Source organism: Mesoplodon bidens, assembly GCF_964165515.1.
Source record: "Mesoplodon bidens genome assembly, chromosome: 16".
Classification (NCBI taxonomy): Eukaryota; Metazoa; Chordata; class Mammalia; order Artiodactyla; family Ziphiidae; genus Mesoplodon; species Mesoplodon bidens.
In genome coordinates, this window is record NC_138173.1 from 32,707,593 (window position 1) to 32,727,896 (window position 20,304).

Here is a 20,304-nt window from a genome sequence, read left to right on the forward strand (position 1 = left end):
AGGTACTTTAGAGAGGAGCTAAAGCAGAAGATATGGATGGGGGCAGGTCTATCCCAGGAAGGCCTCATAGGGTCCTGCTCAGTTACACCCTTGATGTAGTGTGATAAATGTAGAATCGTCTTAAATACTTTACTTCGTATTCATAGTTCCTTACTAATTCGTCTTTTGGGGGGCAGTCCTATAACAACATTCAAATTGGGCTCAGTGTCAGCAAAAAGCACTGAGAGGTTTTCTTTCTTTTTTTTTTAATGTATTGGTACTTAAGTCATGTCACCTTGTCATGTACTTTACAGAATATTTTCTGGACATCATCAAAGTTTATCTTGTTAGATTTGGGTGATAACTTCAGCTCTTAAGACCTTTTTGAATGTTTTTTCTGTAGTCCAAGGATTTTTAACTTTGTCCTCCAGCTTTGTGTCACCTTCAAATTTAATTAGCTGATTTTTTGTATCTTCAAGTCATGATTAACTATTAAGCAGTACAGAGCTCAAATCAGAGCTACACAACATGGTCTGAAAACCTCCCTTCAGGTCAATATCAATCCTTTTAATAATTAAGACTTTTGGAGAATAAGCATTCATTTTGTTTGGGATACTCCTAAAAGAGCTGTTATACAGCCCATATTTCTCCTTTTTTTCCATTAGAATATTACAAAAGTCCTTGCTTGACTGATTTCCCAGGTGTCCTTGTTACCGAGTCCAAGTTCATACTGCTCACTGCAGGACAGGGCCAGTAAATCAACAGACGAGGTGTTGGGGCAAGGAATAGCAACTTTATTCAGAAAGCCAGTAGACCAAGAAGATGGTGACTAGTGTCCCAAAGAACCACCTTACCCAAGCTAGAATTCAGACTAAAAGGGGAGAGAGTGTGGTTGGTTGTTGCAAATTTCTTGGAATCCTTTGTTCTTGCAGCAGTCCATGTAGGTCAGGTATTGATGTTCCTGTAAACCTCCAACAAGACAAATGTAATTGTTTGTTCTGTAACTTTTTATCTCTGTATAAATAGAAAAGTGTTATACCCTTAAAGGTCAGAGCCTTGAGAATGGGCTGTCTTGTAGATTTCAGGCTATAGGCAACATTCTTAACTTGTAGCAAAAGCAATAGGTTAAAGTAAAAGAAACAGATCCAGTATGGAGTCAGATTTATTCTTCCTTGTTACATGCTCATGACTTACTCCCTTTCCTTCCTCATTATCAGAGTGGCTTTCCCTGACAACCCACCTAGTTCCTCTGTATCCTCATACCTTGATTAATGCTAATGCTTCTCCACAGTATTTTTCACCACCTTACAAAACATTTTTTATTAATGTGTTTATTGACTGTCTCCCCCAATTATAATATAATAAGCTTCACAAAGACTAAAATTTAGTCTGTTTTATTCACTGCCACCTGCTTAGCATATGCCGTATAGAAGCATTCAATAAGTAGTTGTTGAATGAACAAATGAATGAATTCCAGATCTTCTATATATACCCAATAGGCCTGATAATTTAATAGTCAAGGATATTATTAAAGTACCTCAGAATGTTTTATAATATACAAACTGTTTTAACGTTTACTCTTTGACAGTAGTACTACTGACAAAAAAGGAAGTGAAGTCTGTCATTCCTTTATTAAGTATTTGTGGAACAACAGTGTTGTGCTAGACATCCCAAGTACTTGGGATATGTCAAATGAGGTCTGAAATTGATCACTGGGCTGATATAATTTTTCACTAGTTCTTTCTGGCTCTTTTATCAATTACTCATAAAGTAACCATTTCATTAAATTTTTAAACCTGGGATTAAGGATAGTCTCTGCCAATATATAGATTTGCAAAATCAATATTATTTTCCCTTTTTAAAAGTCAGAATGACATTTGCTTTTCTCGTATCCTGTAATACCTCTCCATCACCAGGGAGGTATTTGCAAGTATTCTAACTAAACCTGAAATATATGTAAAATGACCTGAGATTTGTACTTTTCAACCTCCTTGGACTTTATTTTCTTCATCTCAGTCCAGAAACTATTCTTGATAGAGAAAACAGAAGCAAAGTAATAGGTGATGATGATCCCTACTTTCTCTTTTTCATTAATCAGTAGGGTACCCATGGTCTTTCTTTGAAATAAATAGAATTTAAAATAGTTTGGCTTTGTGTGTCTGTGTGTTTTTTTAACTTCTATTAGCTTTAGCACATACAAAACTGTGACCTTTCTAATACTATTCTTATAAATTATGACACTCTTTTATATGCATCCTGTGTGTCTCTACTTTTTATTTTATAAATGTCCCTTTAAAGTCAAAGTTTATCAGTGACTCATGAAAAAGTAACAGTTACCTGATCTACCTATCTTCTTGGAAGGGCCTTTAAATGAAGTGCAAAAAATCTTTTAAAATACTTAATGAAATTAAATGGAAATACACCTTGCTACAGCTTTTTGAAGTAAATTTTTATACTGGAATGCTAACCAGAAACATAGTATCTAAAAGAAAAACATTTACTACCAATTAAGATCAACCAGGACTTTTCTACTTTAAAAAGAATACATTCAATTTGTTTATCTGCTAGTCAGTATCAATTAGTGCACCTTAAATACAAATGAACCTGTGGTAGGCTTATTTGAAATAAATATTTATATGTACCATCTTTGATTTCTCAACTATTCTGTCCATTATGTGTGGAAACCAGAATACATAGCTTCTTACTGATAACTTTATAATTTTACAGACATGGATAGTATTATATAAATGAAAATAGCTATTCCGGTAGGGTAATAAGATTATGGATGATTTTTATGAATAGTGTGTTTTAATTTCCTCTAGTTTTTTAATCTTTTTTTAAATTGAAGTATAGTTGATTTACAATATTATGTTAGTTTCAGGTGTACAACAAAGTGATTCCGTTTTATATATTTTCAGATTATTTTCCTTTATAGGTTATTTTGAGGTACTAAATATAGTTTCCTGTGCTAATACAGTAAATTCTTGTTGCTTTTATCATCTTTTTTAGCTAAAAAGGACCTTTACCTTTGAAATGCATGTTAAGATCTTGTATAGAATAGAAAAGTTCCTATTCTCTGTCTTCATTGCTGAATGATATCAGGACCCTCAAGAAATCATGGAACTTGTATTCCTCTCATCATATTCTTCACTTTTGTTTCTTCTCTGGAAGATCCAGATTTAATGAATCGTGTCTTTGGTATATGGTGTTTGTAATAGAGAAGGGGGAGAAATATGGTTCCATGTGAAAGCCAAACTAAATTAGCTGATAAAGGGAATTCTGATTAGGTTTTCTAGGTGAGATTTGAAAACATAGATGAAGACCTTTGGTGAAGTAAAAGGAGCACATAAGGAAGCAAGCTCAAAATACATTTTCTCCAGCACTGTATTCAAACCAGTATTTAGCCCAGTAGTTTGCAATTTGTGGGTCAGGTATAAGATGGACCACATCCCAGTTTTTTTTTTTAACATTTCTCACTGTGGCACAGAAATAAACTTTGCTTCTCATAGTAACGCTTATTATCCTAGCAGATGTGCAGCTGGAGTACTGTTTTTGCTTTTAGAGAATGAGTGGGAGGAATAAGAGTTTGTAGTGGCAAGTAGAAGTAAGTAGGATATACGGTTCCCCAGAGTCTTAATAACACCTCAAAGTGTATTAAAGGCCCTGAAACTATGTACTGTGCTTGTTAGTATTGTATGAATAAGAGCAATCTTTAGAGGTTTATTCCCATGTACAAAACATTAATAATACTAACATACAGGGGTCATCTACTATGTGTCAGATACTGTTCTGAGTGCTTCACTTAGAATAACTAGTTTAATTTTCTCAGTACAACCCTGTGTTATGTTATTATCCCCAGTTTAAAGATGGGTAACCTGAGGCACAGAGAAATTAGAAAACTTGTACAAGGTTGCACAGCTAATTAAGGGGTAGAAATGGAATGTAAATCTAAGTAATCAAGGCTCTAGAACCCATGTTCCAGAACACATATTATATTGCTTTTAGAAATGAATCCAACTTATCTTCATGTAGTGGCACCATGTTTCCTCTTGGTCTTTTCTAATTTTTTTTCTTAGACTTACCCTTTTATTATGATAATGTATGAAAGAGTCATATAGGCTACCCCCTCCCTTTTTGGAGTGGGGCCATAATTTTGTTTTAATCTCAAATTCATCTAAAACTAAATAAATTATTTCTTCTCTTAAAACTAGTAAACATTTTAAGAGTTAAATGATTGAACCACAAGTGGTGTGCTGGATGGAGCTCATTCCACTCTGTTGACTCCTAAATTGTGCCATGTGAAGGTCTAAGTGATTTAAATTAAATGTCTTCAAAGTTTTCCTATACTCTTTTGTTCACTAAATATTGTTTCTGTTCTTACATTTTTGTCTCCCTTTAAAAAAAAAACATTGGAACGTTTTAGATACTTAGTTATAAGATATTGTGTATTGGTAGTATCTGCACAAAATTTACAAGTGAAGTAAAACTGTAAAGGACATATCAAAAATACAGAATGTTTGTCACTGATAATGCTTTAGGCACTCCTTGTCATGGACATAAATATGTTTTATATGCTAACTATACTATTGTCAACAGATATTCTTTTAGTGGTAGGCATAAATCACATAATAATGAGTTATACTATATTGGAATTTTACTTATTTCAAAATTTAAGGATACTATTTTTAGCACATTATAAATAAGAGCATATAAACCTGAGTTGTAAACAATACCCAGTGACAATTGTATTAGATATGAGTAGTTTAGCAGTTCTGTGAGGTATAGGTAAATTTTGAAAGCACGTGATATAAAGCTACTAGTCACAAAAAGTGAAGTGTATATACTCATTCAGAATAAAAGGCAAAAATACTCCTGTTTAATTTTTCAAAACTTAGTCTCTTTTAAAATTTGTAATATTATGCTGAACTTCAAGTCAGTTTATATTGCTTTTAGAGTTGTTGGGTTCAGCACTATGGAATCCAATTTGTTAAGAAACTAATAGACTATTATAGAAATAAAACATTAATATATATAGCATTTACTCTGGTCTCATGTCTAAATATAATAAATATAAACAAAAACAATCAATTCTTGAATTTTTTTAAAGGGAAAATTAAAAAATTCAATTACTCTTTTCCCTTCCAGATTGCAGATTTTGGTTTATCAAAATGGCGCATGATGTCCCTCTCACAATCACGAAGTAGTAAATCTGCACCGGAAGGAGGGACAATTATCTATATGCCACCTGAAAACTATGAACCTGGACAAAAATCAAGGGCTACTATCAAGCATGATATATATAGGTATAGCATGTTACTTTTGCTCAGAGTTAACCTTGTCTAAAAAACAAGATTAATCAATCAGAATTTTGAAGCTACATTTTAAAAGTATGATTTTTATGCTTCTCTCATAAGTGTGGTGAAAATAAATTAGAGACAGTGGTTAATGTTTTTCATATAAAAGATGCCTTGCTTTGGGAGTTCCCTGGTAGCCTAGTGGGTAGGATTCTGGTTTTCACTGCCGTGGCCCAGGTTCAATCCCTGGTCAGGGAACTGAGATCCCACAAGCTGTGTGGTGCAGCCAAAAAAGAAACTAAAAGTTAAAAATATGAAAATAAAGATGCCTTGCTTTTTTTTTTTAATATTTATTTACTTATTTATTTGGTTGCGGCGGTGGGCTCCTTAGTTGCGGCATGCAGGCTCCTTAGTTGCAGAATGCATGTGGGATCTGGTTCTCTGACCAGGGATCAAACTCGGACCCCCCTGCATTGCGAGCATGGAGTCTTAACCACTACGCCACCAGGGAAGTCCTGATGCCTTGCCTTAAGCTACTTTTACATCCTTAAAAATTATTAAAGCATACCTTATTGTCCTATCAATTTATAATATTAAAGGGTTTTTATTATATGTGACCTTGATAGGGGGAGGGAAACAGTGCAATTAACATTTAACACTACCAAAAGAGACAGTATTTACACCAGAAAAAGAGTCAATAGAATAGGGCTACATGAGACAGCCTTTTTTATTGCTTTTTATTTTGTGTGAATAATAGAATCATGTAATTAAAGGGCATAGCTTATCTAGGTGTTAAAGAATCATCCACAAGTTATCCTTGCCTATAACTTCAAGTTTTTATTACAGTAATTTCCTAATTTTTCAAATTGAATTAATTCCCTTTCAAAACAAAACTGTATATGAATATTCATCATCTTGGTTCTATATAGTGATTCTTTAAGCAGCATTTTACTACATTATTACTTTAAAAAATGGTATCTCCACAGTCAGCATTTAAAATCAGTACCATTTTAGTTTATTATGAATAGTTAGTTTATAAAGTACTATATGTATATTTTTATCTTAAACAGCTATGCAGTTATCACATGGGAAGTCTTATCTAGAAAACAGCCTTTTGAAGGTAAGTGTACTTTGACTTCCTTATTCTAGGTGACATCATATTGGTAAGTCATACTCAGAACTATCTGAATAAAGATCACTTATTTTAAATCTGCCTAACAGTCATTTTGTGGAAAACACACTAGAAAAACAACAATTTATAAATGTGAATCCACTGTATGTTGGAAACTACTGGATTAAGGATCAGAAAAACGTAGATTCTTCTTGTTCTGATAGTAATTAACTCTATTTAAGCCACTAAATCTCTTCAGTCCTCATTTTTTTTATCTGCAAAATAAGAATTTTGAATTCTTATTTCTAAGATTCATTCCAGCTATAAAATCGTTTGTATAAAAATTTAACTAGTGCTTCTTCTAAAGACCAGCAAACACTGAAGAATACTTTTCAAATTTTCTGATAATATTGTCTCTTTATTTTGAGGTTCATTTAGGTCAGTTTGCTATGTAACAACCTCAAAATCTCAGTAGTTTACAAACTAAACATTTATTTTTCATTCACATTGGGTTATTAGTTGCTGTGGCCCTTCTTGACTCTGCTAGGTTCTGCTCGGCTCTGCTGAGCTCTGTTTTACTCTGCTCTCTTCATACTCCATTGGCCAAATAAAATCGCATGGCCAAGCCCAGAATTAAAGAGGTGAAGATAGGGCTTCCCTGGTGGCGCAGTGGTTGAGAGTCCGCCTGCCGATGCAGGGTACACGGGTTCGTGCCCCGGTCCGGGAAGATCCCACATGCCACGGAATGGCTGGGCCCGTGAGCCATGGCCGCAGGGCCTGCGCGTCCGGACCCTGTGCTCTGCAGCGGGAGAGGCCACAACAGTGAGAGGCCCGCGTAAAAAAAAAAAAAAAAAAAAAAAAAGAGGTGAAGATATAAACTCCTCCCACGAGAGGCAGCAAGTCTGGCAATAGCTGGGATATAAATATTCCTTTGACAGAAAGGGAAGTCATGAATTATTCCTAAGATTTTAAGATTCCCTCATGTTCATTTGGTTGGCTTTAGAATGTATTTAATATATTAAATCATAATATATTTCTAATGAATGAAATATATTTGTTTTGACAGAAGTCACCAATCCTTTGCAGATTATGTATAGTGTGTCACAAGGACATCGACCTGACACTAATGAAGAAAGTTTGCCATTTGATATACCTCATCGAGCACTTATGATCTCTCTAATAGAAAGTGGATGGGCGCAAAATCCAGATGAAAGACCATCTTTCTTAAGTTAGTGTACAGTTTTAATCTGGACCTTTTGAATTACAAAAATAACAAATACTCTGTAAATAAAATATTCCTTGAACAACTACACAAGTTAGATGACAAGCTCAAAGTTTTTTTTTTTTCTAATTCAAAGTTGTTTTTATTTTATGAGGTGAGATTGAAGTGGTAAGGAGAGGCTGTTGACTATCATAAAAAGGTTAGAAATGTATTCCAAGTACAATGGAAAGCCATTAAAGTGAGTTTTTCAGGGAAATAACATGATTAAATTTAAGTTTAGGAGATATCACTCGCTGCTATGTATAAAATTGATTGGAGAAGGGCAAGAGTAGAATTTCCAGAGCAATCCTGGAGATTGAAAAATCAGATAGAATTAAGATTTATTTCAGAAGTAGAATGAATCATCACCTAAATGTAAACATAGAAGAAAATCTTCATGATCTTGGGTTAAGCAAAGAGCTCTTATATATGACATCAGAAACAAGACCTATTAAAAAATTCTTTGATAATTGAACTTCAAAAAAATTGAAAAATTTTACACTTCAAAAGATGCTATAGAAAATGAAAAGACAAGCTGTAGACTGGGAATCTTCTTTCCAACTAAAAAAAAAAACAAATATATTTTCCATTCAAAACTTATATCTAATGCTCATCAGCATTGTATTTTAAAAAAATCAAAAGTTGCTATAATAATAGATTAGCATTTTATCTCTTATCTCCCAGAGCCATGTAATAGGGTGTGTGTGTGTGTGTGTGTGTGTGTGTGTGTGTATAAATATGTATATATATGTATGTATGTATTGGCTTGGCCAATAAGTTTGTTTGGCTTCTTCTATAAGATCTTACAAAAACCTGTACGACCTTTTTGGCCAACCCAATATATATCTCCTTTGTCCCCAGTGCCACTTCCAAACTGTAATTTCTTCTCCATTCCCTAAAGACTCTAGCTCTTCTGAAGATCATGCCATTAGGCAGTACTTCTCTACAAACTTCCTGGTTTTTCCCTATTGTTCATTGCAGAACAATGCCTTTTGGCTTACTGACTTCTACATCCTGCATTGATCAGTGCTGCTGAATATTTGAGAGGAGCGCTCTGTGGATCTCTGGAGTTCTCTGTCTGTGTACCTCTCCTCTTTGGTGCTCTGTCCTATAAACTCTATGTGCCTCTGTCTATCCTAACTCCCAGCCCTGTCTCTTCAACTCTGAGCTTCCCCTGGGCCCCCCGCCTTACTTCCCTACCCTGTAGTATAGCTGGAAACTCTCCCAAGGCAGTAAGCTTGGGTAGTCAGGCTGACCTCAGTTGTTTCCTATCACTTAGAGATCACTGTCCTTCGTTGCCTGATATCTAGTGTCTTGAAAACCACTGTTTCATGCGTTTTATCTGGCTAATGGTTGTTTAAGGCAGGAGGGTGAATTGGTCCTTGTTGCTTCATCTTGGCCAGAAATGGAATTCATTGGTTTCTCTTTAAATTAATGGCTAAAACTAGGCACTAAACACTACTTAGCAATTTTGTTGTTTCTCAAATACATCTACTAATCCATTCTCATAGATCACCTGTTCTTAAGTTGTGGTGCAGGGACCTCTGGAGGCGGGGTTGGTTCCTGAGACTTTTATAAGGGGTTCACAAAATCAAAACTTTTCAAAATAATAAATATTAAGGTATTATTTTCCCTTTTTACTCTCATCCTCTGGAAAAATCTTTCCAGAGACTAAATTAAGTATGATGATATCATTGCTCCAACGGATAATGGAATGTGTTTTCATATACTCTGATGTGTTAAAATTTTCTGTTTTAATCTAATGTAGTAAATATCAATAGATATGACCAACATATACAAAAGCTCTTAATAATTTTGAAGAGTTCTGAGACCCAAAAGTTTGAGAATTACAGACTTAGATGATCATCTTGTACTACTGTAGGAGATGCGTAAGTCCCATACTGCATGTTTCCAAAGTGAAGATGAAATTCCATTTCAATCCCCAAGAAGGAAAGCATGGGAGGAACATTTCTAGGTCCTATCTGCCCCTAAGCACTCCTCCTCCTCATTTGTTAGTTTTAGAGAAAAAGCAAGCGTACTTATCTAGTCCCTTCTCAGTTTTCTCCTCCTTTTAGCAGTAAGCTTGTCTAAAGGATGCACACATTTTGTGCTTCCCCATATGGAAGCAGGTGAGGCCTGTAGCTGAGTGAGTAAAACTGTCAACTGAAGGGACAAAGTATTACTAAGCCCATATGCTACAGATCTAAAAAGGGACATATTCCAATTAGCTTTATCAGTAATTAAAGGTGATGTTTTGATCATCATCTATCATTATTGTGTGGCTTTTCTTAATAGATTCTGAACTTAGGAAGAGAAGACAGGAGTAATGCATATTGTACCTTATGTTCCCTTCTTAAACCTCCTACACCCTATGTTCTGTATTTCTTTTGAGCATTGAGAAAGTAGAAACCATGAGAGAGAACTCCCTCATTGTTCCACTACCAGATCTATAAGTTTAGTTGTACTTGACCTGTCTTTCCTGCTTTATCTCTTTTACAGAGGGAAAAAAGTGTTCTTATACAATTGTAAACAGTATTACTTGTGCTCTGGATGCCATTCCCTTACTCTCTCCAGCATTCTGTTCCTTATATTCTCTCTCTGCTCTTGCATTGCCAATCTCTGCCTGTCTACTGGATCGTTCATCTGTCATACAGATCTATGCTATTATTATATCCTATCTTTATATAGGAAAAAATTCTTGACCCCATATCATCCTTCAGCTACCACCTCATTTTTCTACTCCCATTTAGATCTAAACACCTTGTAGGAATTGTCCATACTTATTGTCTCTACTTCTTCATCTCTAATTCAGTTTTTAACAAACTTACATCAGTCTTCTGTTTTCATATCTCCACTAAAGCTGCATTTGTTCAAGTTACCAAGGCTGGCAATTTTGGAAAATACTGCTTATCTTACTTGGCCTCTCAGCAGATTAGATATGGCTGACTCTTCCCTCCTTGAAACTTTCCCTCTGATAGCTTCCAAGACACAAGAGACCATACTCCCTATTATCCTTTCTTCCTCTATCTCTTTTTTTCTTCCTCTGCTCAATTTCTAACTGTTGAAATGCCTCAGAGCTCTAATATGGGTCCTTTACTGTTTGCCATCTGTACTTTCCCCCTAGATGATCCAGACCAGACCATGGCTTTTATACCATCTATATGTTAGTGGTGCTCGGTTTTATATCTAGAGCCCTGGCCTCTCCCTTAAGCAACAGGTCCATATATTATTGTAGTAATAGTGGTAATTATGATTGTTTGTACTCGTTGACTATTATGAATCATGATGCTATGACTGTTCATGTGCAAGTCTGTGTGTGAACGTATATGTTTTCATTTCTCTCAGGTAACTACCTGAGTGGAATTGCTTGGTCGTATGGTAAATTTATCTTTCATTTTTAAGAAACTGCGAAGCTGTTTTCCAGAGTGGCTGCATCATGATACATTCCCACCAGCAATGTGTGAGGTTTTCTGTTTCTCTACATCATTGTCAATACTTGTTATTTTCTGTCTTTTTAATTATACCTATTTTAGTGGGTATGGAGTGATGCATCATTGTAGTGTTAATTTGCATTTCCTAATGACTAAAGGCGTTTAAGCATATTTTCATGTGCTTTTTAGCTATTTGTGTGTCTCCTTTGGTGAAATTCAATCTTTTACCCATTTTTAAATTGGGTTGTTTGTCTTAAGTTGTTAGAGTTCTTTTTATATTCTAGATATAAGTTCTTTAGCAGATACATGATAGGTAAAAGTGTTCTATTCTGGGGCTTGTCTTTTTGTTTTTCTTAATAGCATCTCTTTAAATGCCAAAGGTTTCAATTTTTTTGAAATCCCATTATCAAAAATTTTTTATGGATCCTGTTTCTGATGCCATATCTAGGAATTATTTGCCCAACTCAAGGTCATGAAGATTTTCACCTATATTTACGTTTAGGTGCATAGTCCATTTCAAGTTAATTCTATGTATGTTGTGAGGTAAGAATCTAAATTTTTCTGTTTTTGTGTGGATATCCAACTGTCCTAGTACCATTTGTCGAAAAGACTATCCTTTCCTCATTGAATTGCCTTAGCAAGTTGTCAAAAAACAATTGCCAATACTTGTAAGGGCTTTAGACTCTGAATTATGTTCCATTGATCTATCTTTAGATATGTCTATCTTTATGCCTGTACTAAATGCTCTTAAGACAGTTGAATGTCATCGGTTTGGGGAAAAATTTACTTAGGGTCTTATCAGTTAAATATTAGCGTTTATGTTTTTCATTTTAATGGTTATAAGCAACCTGAACTCATTTTATTTTTCTTATTTAGAATGTTTAATAGAACTTGAACCAGTTCTGCGAACATTTGAAGAGATAACTTTTCTTGAAGCTGTTCTTCAACTAAAGAAAACAAAGGTAAATTGTTAAATGTAATACTGGAAATTAGAATGTTAAATCATGGAGAGTTTTAGTTTAGTTTAATTTAGTTTTTTTCTACATACCTTCCACAGATACTAGCTACAGTACTGAGGCAGTAGTTATCAGAGAGTATGAGTGCTGTCTTGAATCTGTCACCAAAGAACTTTTCCATTTCTTTCAAACAGCTGCCTCCAGATTTCAAAGGGATTTTCAGACCTCTCATATAGCAAATGTAAATTTAAAACATGTAATGCGTGCCAGTTGTATACAGTTAATGCCCTAAATTACTACAGTTGTTGTTGTTTTAAATCTATGTTTATTTCTCTAAAGTTTTGATATATAGAGAGTAAAAGATGTCTGGGTTATTGGCACTTTATTGCCAAGTTAAGCTGTAGAATTTTTATTAATAATTGAGGCCCAATGTGTATTTTCTATGGCTTGTTTATATCTTTTTGTTTTCCCACTCAAACACTCCATGTTGCATAGACCAAAGTAGCAGTTGATATGAATTACCTAGAACAATTGTCTTATTTACTCATTCTGCTCTTGTACCTCAGAAAAACAATTGAAGGGACCCATTACTGCAAGGTTTTCTTGCTGCTATGAAAAATTGTTTAGAAAGCAACTACAGTCCTTTAGGGACAAAGTTAGCCTAGTTTAACACTTTCTGGGTTTCATTACGTTGCATTTGAGATATGATAATAAAAACCATCATTTATTAGCCAATGTCTTAGGCTGTGAACAGGCATAATCTACAATTGATTTATCACTAAATGACATTGCTTGCCTCTTGCAGTTTGCTGGATCTGTTAGCATAATCTTTGGTTTAAAAGGGAAGTGCATAAAGGAAACAACTGCCCTTAACCAAACTTAAAATTGATGGTGGCAGTATTAGTACCTGAGTTTTTTTAAGGAACTAAGGAGGAACTGTGCTTTAATCTTTTGATAAGTTTTCATTGACTTCTCTGCTTCTGAGTAGGTAGTCTTTTTCAGAACATTCCAATCTCTCTGCTTCTTAGTAGATACAAACTTCTGTTAACATTTATTTTTGCTTTGTCTTTTCAGTTCCCTTTTCTCTCTTCACAACTTTCTCCTCTTCTGCCAAGCAGAGGTGGATAGAAGGGTCTGTTTTCTTGGTTATAAGAAACTTAACTGGAAGAGAACCAATTCAGTTCCTTTTTTGTCCCCAACCAACTTAAATACTAGGATCTATATTTAAAACTGTTAATTTGGGGGAGAAATTTTTGCTTCTTAAATAAAGTAACTTAGTGTATATTTTTAAATACTTGAGTATCATTTAATAGCATTACTTTCTTTGGTCACTGTTTTAAGTTGCTGTATTGTTTTCACTCAGAGTTGTCATTATTTTTTTCTTTTTTTTTAAATCCTTGTATTAATTCTGTAAAACTGTTAGGGAAAGAATATCATCTCCATTTTATAGATGAGATAACTGAGGTATAGGGTAAGTCACATAACACTCTACACAGCTAACTAATGGCAGGGCCAAGGGTAGAATACAAATTTATTAAGATAATAAGATTTTTCATAAATTTCTGAAAACAAAGATCACAATTTAGGGTGACTTGTTTTGTTTGAGTTTCCTACATTTTTTTCAGTTCTTTGAACTGGCTCCTATAATTCCTGTTTTCACAGATAGTATCGCTTATGTCTTGAGCAGTAAAAACTGAATCAAAAAAAGTTTTCTTTGATATGTCGTTTTATTTCTTTCTAGGGACTGACTCACTAGTTCATAAATAATTTGAATTATCATTAACTGATCGGTTATGAAAAGTGATGTTAGTAATTAATGATACTGTATAACAAGAAATATTTTAATAAATTTAAAAGAACAAAAGCAATTTACATAACAGAAATGGATCCAAAGATGAATTTTAAAGGTTCATATAAAAATGTATTTAACAAATGTTCACTGGACTGCTGTGTGTAAAGTACTATGCCCCATAGATTATATACATAGATGAATAGTAGTTTTTTTCTCCTAAAACTTCTTAGACATGTTATGGAGCAGACAGTTGTTAAGTATGAATAATGAAGGGCTGGGTGTGGATCCCACCAATTTCTAAAGTTCTGTATAGCATTTGATGTTATGTTGGTTTGGGGAAGAAAAGCAGACTAATGGTTTTGCTTTTAAATCACTCAATAGTGATGGCAGCTAATCCAAGTCTGGCTTAAAGAGACAGGAGTGGATCACTAAACAGTTTTAGTACAAAGGCATAGTGTTTAAATAAATCATCTGTTTAATAGCTACCATTTATTGAATGCTTACAAAGTAATCTTAGGGCCTCTTCATATATTACTTCTAATCCTTCTTACAGTAATCCTGCAAAATAGGTATTCTCATCTCCAGTTTACAGATAAGTAAACTAAGTTTAAGTCTCATGCCTAAAGTCAAACAGGTATCCTGGGATCTAAACCAGATCTCATTGGCCCCCATCATTCCATTAGGGCACTCTGCCTCCTTTACTTAGTCCAGCCCTCAATTTCTTATCTGTAAAATAAAAATAATAATAGTACTTAGAATCATGGTGCCTAAATTATAGTAAATGCTTAATAATTATGGATAATAGATACACACACAAATTGAAATATATTAAGTACCTAGTTTGAACCAGATACTTTATATTCATTATCTCAATCTCTAGAATGATCCTGCATGTAGATATTATTCCATTTTAAAGGATGAATTTGCTCAAGGTAACCAGTTAATATGAGGCAGGATTCAAAGCCTGTGTCTCTAAAGTTATTTCCCCTATTCTACACTATCTCTACCTTTAAGTTAGATATTATATTCTCAACTGATTGAGATTTTCTTTCTATTGATTTTGTATAAACATATAAAATATGTTAAGTAGATTGTATTTTACTCATATAATTTTCTACTTATCTCTAATTCAAGTACATATATTCATTCTTATTACAGAGTGCTTTAAGTGCCGTTCACTTATGTGACAAGAAGAAAATGGAGTTATCTCCGAACATACCTGTAAATTATTGTCCACAGGAGGTAAAAATAACTACATTGATTAAACTCAAAATGTGAGAAGAATATGAGAAATCATTTAGTCTATCTCACTCTTGTATAGATGGGAAGCTAAAGTCCAGGGAGGTTTTAGTATTTTAGAATGGGGATCTCTAATTTGAAATCCAGCTCTTCTGATTCTTAGTTCATTGTTCATCTCATCAAATCAACAGTCCTTTCTTTCTTGGGCATTGACTTCTGTCCCTGTCCTTGTTTTATGTAATGGATGGTGTTCCAGGGTAGTACATAGACAAATCATTGGTACACTTCTGCCACTATATTTATACCTTCTTATTCAAATGTAAAAAAGCTATAATACCTGCCTTGTTCTTAACCTCTTACAATGATTAATTTTTAAAAATGCCATTTCTGTGACTATCCAAAAAGAAGGATTTCTTTAGTAGCATTCATTCAGAATTATTTCATATTAATGATTTCTTTTAAGAATATATAAGATATGTTCTCTTTACAGATTCAGAAAAGTAATAATACCTTCAAAATGAATCTTAAAACACAGTATGTAGTCTTTGAATCACCTTTATATTCACTATCTCATCATTGGATCTTTGAGCCCATACATGCTCATTTTTAGATAAATACACAGAAAAAGAACCTGAGAGCCAAATTATTTAAATGCCTTGTTGAAGTTCAGGTAATAATTCTGTGACAGAGCTAGGATTGGATCCAACTTCTATATTTTTCCATGTATTCCCACTCCTCCATGTTGAAGGAACCTGAGGCATTGAGAATAGTCATGTGCTCTAAATCAGTAGGTAATCAGAGCTGCAGATCTCAAATTTCTCATGAGCTGGACAGAGTCTCTGAGATTTTGTACAAAATATTGAAAAAAATAATGATTTCTGGGGCTTCCCTGGTGGCGCAGTGGTTGAGAGTCCGCCTGCGCGTCCGGAGCCTGTGCTCCACAACGGGAGAGGCCACAACAGTGAGAGGCCCGCATACCGCAAAAAAAAAAAAAAAAAAAAAAAGATTTCTATTATATTTAACTATTGCCCTACCCATCCAATTGACCTGATAAAGAAATCAAGTTCACTTTTTTGTTACTTCACATATGTGTTTAATTTTGTAAAGTGTAATTTGTATTAGTTTTGATTCTTTGTTTATAATAAGCCAAAAGCAGGAACTGTTTAGAAATTAAAGCTGTATAACTTTTAAAATGATTTTTCATTAACCTAAATCATTTATCTTCTATTTATTTTAGGAATCGTGTGGATCCTCTCAGCTCTATAAAACTAGTGTTTCTCCTGGAACCTCAAGGTCCCTGTCAGCTCCTCAAGACAATGATTTTTTATCTAGTATGTAAATTTTTCAGTCAGTATTACTTGCAAGTTTTCAATTTTCTTTCAAGATCATATTCTTGCCAGCAGTCATGGTTTGTATGGAACATGTCTTTCATTTGCATTTATAACTCATTTTTTAAAAGTGACAGTCTAAAGATGTGAAAATAGTAGTGGGATGTTAAACAAATATATTTAAGTATTAAAAGCATTATGTTAGACACTACAGAAAGATATTTTTAAAAATCTCTTGTAAGGAGGAGAAATGTTTCTAAGTCACCATAATATTAGACAAAGAGCAATGCATTGTAAAAGATATAGGGATGTAGAACTATGGTAGTATAGTGGAAGAGTAACATTTTTTACAAAACACTGTCACAACAACCTTGTGAGGGAGATATTCCTCATTTTACAGATTCTTAAGATCAAGACTTCTGGATCACATAGTTAGTAGCTGGCAAATCAAGATTCGAAGCCAGGTCTTTTTGATAAATATTTTCATGTCACAACTACACCATGTTATCATCATGAAGAAATTATTTCTGGCTGAAGGTTGGACCTATAGTTATAAAGGATGGGAATTCCAGGCAAAAGGAACAGCATAGAGGCAAAGAAGCAAGAAAACAGAGAACAGTGAGTAGTTGGGTTTAGCTGGTGAAGAGGGTGAATGAAAGGTAATAAAAGATCAGGAGGGTGGAGTCATATCATGATGAATTCTAATACTAGGCTAAGCCATTCAGGCTCATATCATGATGAATTCTAAGCCATTCAGGTTCTTTTGCTTGGGTAGGGAACAATTACTGCAAATTTTAGAACAAGAGTGTGACATGATAAAATTTTTTGCTTTAGGAATATTTATCCTGGCTGGAATATGTAGGATATTTTGGAAGGGAAAAGGAGATTCAAGGTGGGGAGACCAGTTAGGAGACTATTGGTCTATTATTGTACTACAGGTGGGAGATTATGAGACCTGCTCCAGAGTGTGAAGGAGAGAATAGTGTGAGAGATGTTACAGAGGACACACTTTTCACTTGCAGGAAGGAAGAGAGAAAAAAAGCTAAAGCTGAACAAGTTTAGCTGGAAGAACATTGGTGCTATTAACAGAAATAGGAGTTGAAACAGGTTTTAAAGTTAAGATTAATAATTAAGTTTTTAATTTCTTTTTAATTTGAGCTGTTGAAAATGTGAGGTTCACTGAAGACAGAAAATTTAATTACATGGATTTGGGAAGGGAGGTGACAACTGAGGCCCTGAGGTTGAATAAGTTTACCAAAGGAGAGTGTAGAACATCATATGTAAATTTAGAGGACACATTTGAAGTGCAGAAGGAGGAAGATGACACAGAAGAAAAAATATGGTACCACATGAAGAAGTAAAATTCTATGATTTATAATTTACATAGGACAGACAGAAATATGGTAAAAACATTAAGCATAAACCTTTTTTTTCTAAAAAATATTTACTTGTGGAATTAGGTTTATGAACCAGCTTATGCAGTGAAAAATTAAGAGACACCGAATGTTCATATTTTAGCTAATAGGAATAGCTAAGGAATATTCTACCCCTAATGAAGATGTTGTGTTTTATAGGAAAAACTCAAGACTTTTCTGTGATGCGTCAATGTCCAGTAAATCACAGTTGTGACAGTAACATTTCTGTGGCTCAAAGAGCAATATCCTGTGATCACAGGGCTGCTCCATGCTCTTTAGCAATAATAAATCCACTCTCAGCGGAGGGAAATTCAGGTAAATATGTACTATGAGACACTTTGTAAATGATGCCATTTATCTCACAACCATATGTTCAGTAGATTTGCTATACGATGTTTTATTTGTCTTTATTTCTTCAGTATGATATATACATACCATAAGTAGGAAAGCACTTCCAATCCCTGAAGACATGAGTGTTGATATGTAATAATAGGCCAAAATGGTATTCCATGAACATCTATCTAGGGAGGGATTGCTAAGAGGAAGTGTGACTTAATATGTTACTAAAGGTAAATATATTTTTGTTTATCAAATATGCAGGTATTCTTTATGTTTAAAAAAAAAACCTGAGAAAAAGTGACATTTGCCCCCATGATTTATAGTGTATAAAAATGCAGTGCTTTGGGCTTCAACCTGCCGATGCAGGGGACACATTTTTGTGCCCCAGTCCGGGAAGATCCCATATGCCACGGAGCAGCTGGGCCCGTGAGCCGTGGCCGCTGAGCCTGCGCGTCCGGAGCCTGTGCACCGCAATGGGAGAGGCCACAACAGTGAGAGGCCCGTGTACCGCAAGAAAAAAAAAAAAAATGCACTGCTTTTTCTTGCAGGGAAAGGGAAGAGATAACCCAAATATCTGAATGTTTCCTGAAAATAAATAGCATCCCTCAAAATACAGGTGTTCCATATGAGCACAATCATAGTAAAATTAGGCTTTATGCCTTATTATTTTGTTTTTCATCTAATTTTACTCATAGCTATAAATCTGTCCCCACCTTCTTACTTGTCATCCCTTGCTTTTCTACAGAGCAATTTCAGCCTAGTATAACCCAACAGTGGATCCAGAGTAAAAGGGAAGATATTGTGAACCAAATGACTGAAGCCTGCCTTAACCAATCTCTAGATGCCCTCCTATCCAGGGATTTGATCATGAAGGAGGACTATGAACTCATTAGTACCAAACCTACAAGGACCTCAAAAGTCAGACAATTATTGGATACTAGTGACATCCAAGGAGAAGAATTTGCCAAAGTTATAGTACAAAAATTGAAAGATAACAAGCAAATGGGTCTTCAACCTTACCCAGAAATACTTGTGGTTTCTCAATCTCCATCTTTAAATTTATTTCACAATAAAAACCTATAAGTAACTCTTTTTCAAGAAGAAAAGTCAGTTCATAAAAGGGTATTTTATATTTCTTTTGCCTTGATAATGTTGTTTTTATGAGATTCATATGAATAATTGAAACTTTAATGAAGTTTCTTCTTCAGATAAAAGTCTCCTTCCATGACATTACAGTATTTTTAAAATTAATACAGTAGAAAGTTTGATTTTTGCTGCATAGTTCTTTTTGTCTCTTTGGTTAATTGAAACTATTTTTTCAACGTAATAATTATATTTTTATTGTACAAAACAGCGTCTTCAGGTTTCATGTGTTTCTCATGGGAACTATTTTCACATATACTTTCTTTGTGGATTATTTATTACTTGTTTAAGATGCTTGACTTTCTGAAGACTTAAAGAAACTTTTAAATGTTATTTATTGAGTTCTTTAGAAAATTGTTTCAAAGATAAGCAATACAAAGTGTATAAAGAAAAAATTAATCCTTGAGCATGTGTTTCTACTTCTATTTCTAGCCTCAAGTAACAACCAAGGTAACAATCAAAGTTAACAGCATGATGTGTATCATTCTATCCCTTTCTTCCTGCTCATATTTAAAGTATATGCCCGGGGGGGACCTTCAAGATGGCAGAGGAGTAAGATGTGGAGATCACCTTCCTCCCCACAAATACATCAAAAATACATCTACACGTGGAACAACTCCTGCAGAACACCTACTGAACACTGGCGGAAGACCTCGCACTTCCCAAAAGGCAAGAAACTCCCCACGTACGTGGGTAGGGAAAAAGGAAAAACAGAGACAAAAGAATAGGGACAGGACCTGCCCCTCTGGGAGGGAGCTGTGAAGGAGGAAAAGTTTCCACACACTAGGAAGCCCCTTCACTGGTGGAGATGGGGTGGGCAGTGGGGAAGCTTCAGGGCCATGGAAGAGAGCACAGCAGAAGGAGTGTAGAGGGCAAAGTGGAGATATTCCCACACAGAGGATTGTTGCCTACCAGCACTCACCAGCCAGAGAGGCTTGTCTGCTCACCTGCCAGGGTGGGTGGGGGCTGGGAACTGAGGCTCAGGCTTCAGAGGTCAGATCCCAGGGAGAGGACTG

General features: G+C 34.7%; 1 protein-coding gene across 3 annotated transcripts in view; it reads left to right on the plus strand.

Moving 5' to 3' along the window:
- The window catches only part of RIPK2 (receptor interacting serine/threonine kinase 2), a 278,912-nt gene extending 259,235 nt beyond the window's left edge, over positions 1-19,677 (plus strand). For 2 of the 3 annotated variants that reach the window (XM_081258642.1, XM_081258641.1), the window contains exons 4-11: positions 5,125-5,282; positions 6,344-6,393; positions 7,451-7,612; positions 11,953-12,038; positions 14,983-15,066; positions 16,301-16,394; positions 17,966-18,121; positions 18,891-19,677. In XM_081258642.1, the coding sequence (XP_081114768.1) occupies positions 5,125-5,282; positions 6,344-6,393; positions 7,451-7,612; positions 11,953-12,038; positions 14,983-15,066; positions 16,301-16,394; positions 17,966-18,121; positions 18,891-19,228 (1,128 nt within the window). In that variant the 3' untranslated portion in view covers positions 19,229-19,677. The remainder of the gene's footprint in view (positions 1-5,124; positions 5,283-6,343; positions 6,394-7,450; positions 7,613-11,952; positions 12,039-14,982; positions 15,067-16,300; positions 16,395-17,965; positions 18,122-18,890) is intronic. The other variant, XM_081258643.1, reaches the window with a different exon arrangement.
- Positions 19,678-20,304: the final 627 nt, after the last annotated feature.